General features: G+C 42.2%; 2 protein-coding genes across 2 annotated transcripts in view; one reads left to right on the plus strand and one right to left on the minus strand.

Moving 5' to 3' along the window:
* The window catches only part of LOC123971238 (NLR family CARD domain-containing protein 3-like), a 427,855-nt gene that overhangs the window by 110,095 nt on the left and 310,895 nt on the right, over positions 1–6,865 (plus strand). The gene's annotated exons all lie outside the window — the stretch shown is intronic.
* Positions 2,201–5,740, minus strand: ebpl (EBP like). Its single transcript, XM_046051574.1, has 5 exons — positions 5,713–5,740; positions 5,429–5,634; positions 3,309–3,378; positions 3,055–3,193; positions 2,201–2,852 (listed from the first exon to the last, which is right to left on the minus strand). Exons 2-5 carry the CDS (start codon positions 5,612–5,614, stop codon positions 2,597–2,599), a joined length of 651 nt encoding a protein of 216 aa, XP_045907530.1. The 5' UTR covers positions 5,615–5,634; positions 5,713–5,740; the 3' UTR covers positions 2,201–2,596.

Below are 6,865 nucleotides of genomic sequence, written 5' to 3' on the forward strand. Positions count from 1 at the left end.
CCAGACCGAACTCTGTGATGACATTTACAGAAACCCAACAGTTATCTCCCGTCTCTGTTCACAAAGAGCCGGTCCAGACCGAACTCTGTGATGACATTTACAGAAACCCAACAGTTATCTCCCATCTCTGTTCACAAAGACCCGGTCCAGACCGAACTCTGTGATGATATTTACAGAAACCCAACAGTTATCTCCCATCTCTGTTCACAAAGACCCGGTCCAGACCGAACTCTGTGATGACATTTACAGAAACCCAACAGTTATCTCCCGTCTCTGTTCACAAAGAGCCGGTCCAGACCGAACTCTGTGATGACATTTACAGAAACCCAACAGTTATCTCCCGTCTCTGTTCACAAAGAGCCGGTCCAGACCGAACTCTGTGATGACATTTACAGAAACCCAACAGTTATCTCCCGTCTCTGTTCACAAAGAGCCGGTCCAGACCGAACTCTGTGATGACATTTACAGAAACCCAACAGTTATCTCCCGTCTCTGTTCACAAAGAGCCGGTCCAGACCGAACTCTGTGATGACATTTACAGAAACCCAACAGTTATCTCCCAACAGAACAAAACAGATCCAAACCAACCGAACTGTTCATCTTCTTTAGGTACTACCTGAATGACTGCAAGGCTCTGGTGTTTGTAGTGGACAGCAGTGATTCTACCCGGATCCGGGAGGCACAGGAAGTCCTGAAGAAGGTCCTGGGTGACGAGAAGGTACGAGGCATCCCTCTGATGGTTCTGGCCAACAAGATGGACCTGCCGAACTCCATGAGCATAGAAGAGGTACGAAACACAGTCCACAGCATCCTTTATACAGCCGGTGCTGTGATCTGCTCTAACCAACTGCTCCTCCTCCTCCTCCTCTTCCACCCCTCAGATCTCCAAACACCTGGATCTGCCACGTTACAGTGACCGGCTGTGGGAGATCCAGGCCTGCAGCGCTCTGCAGGGACTCGGCCTCCAGCAGGCCTTCATGTCTGTCAGCAAACTCATCAAGAAGAGCTGATGAGGAGGAGGAGGAGGAGCAGCAGCAGGAGGAGGAGGAGGAGCAGGAGGAGGAGCATCAGCAGGAGCAGGCGGAGCAGGCGTCAGGTTGGCTCAGCTTTCTGTGGCAGCGTTTCAAATCAGACTCACCGCTCCGTCCTGAGCGGTAGCCGTTTGCTTAACACCGGTGCTGGTCTATGAGAGAGCGGCGTCTCTTGATGTTTTTGTATTGAACCCGAGGATGTGGTCTGGGGTTCTTGTGAGTTCTGGACTCGTAGGTGGTTGACCAGCTGATGACATGTTGTGATGCCCTGACTGGACTCTCTGACCCGCCTCCTGATGAACGTGGCTGGTTGATCAGGTCTGAAGGACTCGTGCTAACAGACGTGTGATGTTGAAGGCTGAGTGTCCGTGTTCACGTAGCCTCAGTGAGCTTGTCACGGCTGTCGCTGTCACCCTTGTGTTTCCCCTTTTGTCTGACTCACCTCTACCAAGTAGGCTGTGTCCCTGGGGAATGAAGACCCGCCTACTTCCTGGTTTCTGGGGTGCTGACATCTGTACCGCCCATTGGTTCCCTCTGTTTTCCACTCAACCAATGGCTCGTCACCACGTTAATTACCTCCGGCTCATAAGGAGAGTCCACCTGTTGCTCCGGGCAGCTTGTCACCGCCTGTTGACTTGTGTGCAGCTGGTATTGACTGCATAGCCTGTCTGTTGTACTCTGTGTGTAGTGGAACTATCCACCTTCAGTGCCTATTAGCTGTACATTGTGTTTAGGTAAACATTTGCATACCTTTGTATGTTAGCTCCACATTTGGGTGCAGTGGAGAAATTCACTTATTGTTCTGTTTACTATTGTGTTAGTTTTCACCAGGTGGAGTGGGTGCTGTGCTCTTTGTGTTCTTTTGTAGTAAGAATCAACCCTGTTTTAAACGATAGATAGGTACAGGCCTCCTTTTGAGGACCATTTTTATTTTAACTTGGCTTGTTATTTTCGCAGCACCCTCGTCCACCCTCCTTTTGTTTTTTTGTTACCTGTCTACATCTCTGCTGTTACCAATAAACGTTACCTTGTTCAGATCTACCAGTTGTGCCTATATGTTTATGGCCCCAACACCCCTAGACCAACAGGGGGTCGTAACAGAGCTGAATGTGAATCCTCGGTTCGTACTCAGCCTGTGGGGCTAAAGGTGGATAATAAAGACATTATCATTAAACTGGCGGTCACACCTTTATTGTTTCAGCCAATCAAAACACACTTTAATTTTTACATGATCTCAGAGTCACTGTTCAGTCTGGACGGCAGAAGGTCTGGTTCTAAAAGGGGAAAAGTGTACCTGGGGTCCTTAGGGTCCTGATCCTGAGCCTGATCAGAACTAATAGAGATAATAATGGATCGTTTGTGTGAAGGTGTGAAACAACGTTAACAGTTCTGTTGCTTTAATAGAGGAGAACCAGACCATCAGGAACCTGAAGAACCTTCCTGCTGATCAGTTCGATCCGACCGATCGTTGATCCCAGCCGAGCTGAACTCTGTGAGCATGGTCCCTGTTCCTCTGAGATCAATAACGCTGACTGGTGAAGATAAACTCGTCGAACACGGCGTCTCTACATCAACTTCCTTTTTACGCTGCTGTAGTTTTCGTCCGGTCTGAGTGCGTGCAGTCTCCTCAGCGAGAACCAGGACTGGACGAGCAGCAGAACCGGGACCAGGACCCAGACCCCGTTAAAGAAGACCAGGTAGACCCACAGGTAGAGCCAGCTGGACGTGTTCAGGTTCGGACTGCCAACCAGCCAATCAGGACAGAAGGTCATCCAGCCGCCGTACAGCTCGCACACGCTCAGTACGATCTGCAGAAAGTGTCTGTAGAAATACACAGAATACTCGCCATTTACTGTAGAAATACACAGAACACACGCCGTGTACAGGGGAAATACACAGAATACATGCTGTGTACTGTGGAGATATACAGTATACACACTGTGTACTGTGTGTGTGTGTGTAAATGTATCTTCCTATATTATTTGTGAGCAAAGGATCCAGTATGTAGTACTTGTAGTGTTACCTGTAGTACTTTTCCTTCAGTACTGCGTGTATCAGCAGCAGACCGAGCAGAGAGTCGAGGATGACGGTAAGAACTTCTATAGCGACGATGTTCGGATCAGAAACCAGCCAGCGACTGTCGGCTTTACCGTACTCCTTCCCTACAGAGAGACAGACAGATTATACTAAAGTAAAAGTACACGCGTACTAACTGTAGATGTAGTACCGTAAAAAGTAGAGGAAAGTACCATAAAACGTAAATAAAGTAAAACTCACAGAGTTCAGCCAGCGGGCCGTCAGATGTCTCAACCGTCCCCACCAGAGACATGTAGACAAACGGACCTTCCTGAGGACACGTCAAAACAAACAATAAACAACAAATAATAAACAAACAAACAAACAGAGACATGTAGACAAACAGACCTTCCTGAGGACATGTCAAAACAAACAATAAACAACAAATAATAAACAATAAACAGAGATGTGTAGACAAACGGACCTTCCTGAGGACACGTCAAAACTAACAATAAACAACAAATAATAAACAAACAACCAGAGACGTGTAGACAACCGGACCTTCCTGAGGACACGTCGAACCAAACAATAAACAACAAATAATAAACAATAAACAGAGATGTGTAGACAAACGGACCTTCCTGAGGACACGTCAAAACTAACAATAAACAACAAATAATAAACAATAAACAGAGATGTGTAGACAACCGGACCTTCCTGAGGACATGTCAAAACTAACAATAAACAACAAATAATAAACAATAAACAGAGATGTGTAGACAAACAGACCTTCCTGAAGACACGTCAAACCAAACAATAAACAACAAATAATAAACAATAAATAGATATATAGACAAACGGACCTTCCTGAGGACACGTCAAAACTAACAGTAAACAACAAATAATAAACAATAAACAGAGATGTGTAGACAAACGGACCTTCCTGAGGACACGTCAAAACTAACAGTAAACAACAAATAATAAACAATAAACAGAAATGTGTAGACAAACGGACCTTCCTTAAGACACGTCAAAACAAACAATAAACAACAAATAATAAACAATAAATAGATATATAGACAAACGGACCTTCCTGAGGACATGTCAAAACTAACAATAAACAACAAATAATAAACAATAAACAGAAATGTGTAGACAAACGGACCTTCCTGAGGACACGTCAAAACTAACAGTAAACAACAAATAATAAACAATAAATAGATATATAGACAAACGGAGCTTCCTGAGGACACGTCAAAACTAACAATAAACAACAAATAATAAACAAACAACCAGAGACGTGTAGACAAACGGACCTTCCTGAGGACACGTCGAACCAAACAATAAACAACAAAAAATAAACAATAAATAGATATATAGACAAACGGAGCTTCCTGAGGACACGTCAAAACTAACAATAAACAACAAATAATAAACAAACAACCAGAGACGTGTAGACAAACGGACCTTCCTGAGGACACGTCGAACCAAACAATAAACAACAAAAAATAAACAATAAATAGATATATAGACAAACGGAGCTTCCTGAGGACACGTCAAAACTAACAATAAACAACAAATAATAAACAAACAACCAGAGACGTGTAGACAAACGGACCTTCCTGAGGACACGTCGAACCAAACAATAAACAACAAAAAATAAACAATAAATAGATATATAGACAAACGGAGCTTCCTGAGGACACGTCAAAACTAACAATAAACAACAAATAATAAACAAACAACCAGAGACGTGTAGACAAACGGACCTTCCTGAGGACACGTCGAACCAAACAATAAACAACAAAAAATAAACAATAAATAGATATATAGACAAACGGAGCTTCCTGAGGACACGTCAAAACTAACAATAAACAACAAATAATAAACAAACAACCAGAGACGTGTAGACAAACGGACCTTCCTGAGGACACGTCGAACCAAACAATAAACAACAAAAAATAAACAATAAATAGATATATAGACAAACGGAGCTTCCTGAGGACACGTCAAAACTAACAATAAACAACAAATAATAAACAAACAACCAGAGACGTGTAGACAAACGGACCTTCCTGAGGACACGTCGAACCAAACAATAAACAACAAATAATAAACAAACAACCACAGACATGTAGACAAACGGACCTTCCTGAGGACATGTCAAAACAAACAATAAACAAAAAATAATAAACAACAACCAGAGACATGTAGACAAACGGACCTTCCTGAGGACACGTCAAACCAAACAATAAACAACAAATAATAAACAATAAACAGTGACATGTAGACAAACTGATGATACACAACAAATGGTAAAACAAACATATAACAACAAATAACGGGGAAGGGAAGATGAAGCTGCTCCTGATTGGTCGTACCAGTGTGAGGTGGACGATGACATCATAGAAGAGCCACAGTAGGATCCACCTGTCCTCTGCAGAGCTCCGCCCCCCACACCTGCGTGTTAGCAGGATGGCTGCTAACACCTGGATGCTACATGCTAACAGAGACAGAACAGAGACCAGAGAGAGGACGGGCGGCGCCGCTGAGTCCATCAGGGCCATAGAAGAAGAAGAATGTGGTACTGCAGAGAGATGACCACTACATTCAGTACAGGTAGTAAGTACTCTGTAGTAATACTTGGACAGACTGCAGTACTCACAATCAGGACCAATCTGTGTGAATGTGGAGTGACGTGTCAGACCCCGACTCCTGTCACTCTCTATTGGTTGTGTTGGTTCCAAGCACCACCCCTTGTCCCTCCCATTGGCTGCTGAGGAGAACACCCCACTCCCTGGCCCCGCCTCCTCCAACAGAGACAGCAGAGGTCAAAGGTCAACAGCCTGAGCAGGAACCAGACTGCATTCATAAAACTAAAGGAACCTCTGCAGGTTCAACCTGAGTAGTTTTATTACAGGTAATCGTGAGGAGCACTATTTTATGTGAGTTATAGTGCAGATACATAAACATTACTATTTAGATAATGTCTTAATTTATGTGTAACATTAATGTGAGTAGAGTAAAACCTTCTCCACAGTAAAGATGAGTTACCTGCTGACATAATAAATGTTTTATTTCACAGTATATGTATACTGTGCGTATATACTGTATATGTATACTGTGCGTATGTACAGTATATGTATACTGTGTGTATATACTGTATATGTATACTGTGCGTATATACAGTATATGTATACTGTGTGTATATACTGTATATGTATTCTGTGCGTATATACTGTATATGTATACTGTGTGTGTATATACTGTATATGTATTCTGTGTGTATATACAGTATATGTATACTGTGTGTATATACTGTATATGTATTCTGTGTGTATATACTGTATATGTATACTGTGTGTGTATATACTGTATATGTATTCTGTGTGTATATACAGTATATGTATACTGTGTGTGTATATACTGTATATGTATTCTGTGTGTATATACAGTATATGTATACTGTGTGTATATACTGTATATGTATTCTGTGTGTATATACAGTATATGTATACTGTGTGTGTATATACAGTATATGTATACTGTGTGTATATACTGTATATGTATACTGTGTGTGTATATACTGTATATGTATACTGTGTGTATATACTGTATATGTATACTGTGTGTGTATATACTGTATATGTATACTGTGTGTATATACTGTATATGTATACTGTGTGTGTATATACTGTATATGTATACTGTGTGTGTATATACTGTATATGTATACTGTGTGTTATATACTGTATATGTATACTGTGTGTGTATATACTGTATATGTATACTGTGTGTGTATATACTGTATATGTATT

The sequence above is a fragment of the Micropterus dolomieu genome, linkage group LG01, assembly GCF_021292245.1.
Source record: "Micropterus dolomieu isolate WLL.071019.BEF.003 ecotype Adirondacks linkage group LG01, ASM2129224v1, whole genome shotgun sequence".
In the NCBI taxonomy this organism is placed as follows: Eukaryota; Metazoa; Chordata; class Actinopteri; order Centrarchiformes; family Centrarchidae; genus Micropterus; species Micropterus dolomieu.

Excerpts from the sequence above, each read along its gene's own strand:
- ebpl (XM_046051574.1), bottom strand. The coding sequence starts at position 5,614 with ATGGCCCTGATGGACTCAGCGGCGCCGCCCGTCCTCTCTCTGGTCTCT. Across the intron at positions 3,379-5,428 it reads TCATCGTCCACCTCACACTG|GAAGGTCCGTTTGTCTACAT; the intron begins GTACGACCAATC and ends ACGTGTCCTCAG. Across the intron at positions 3,194-3,308 it reads CGGCCCGCTGGCTGAACTCT|GGAAGGAGTACGGTAAAGCC; the intron begins GTGAGTTTTACT and ends GTCTCTCTGTAG.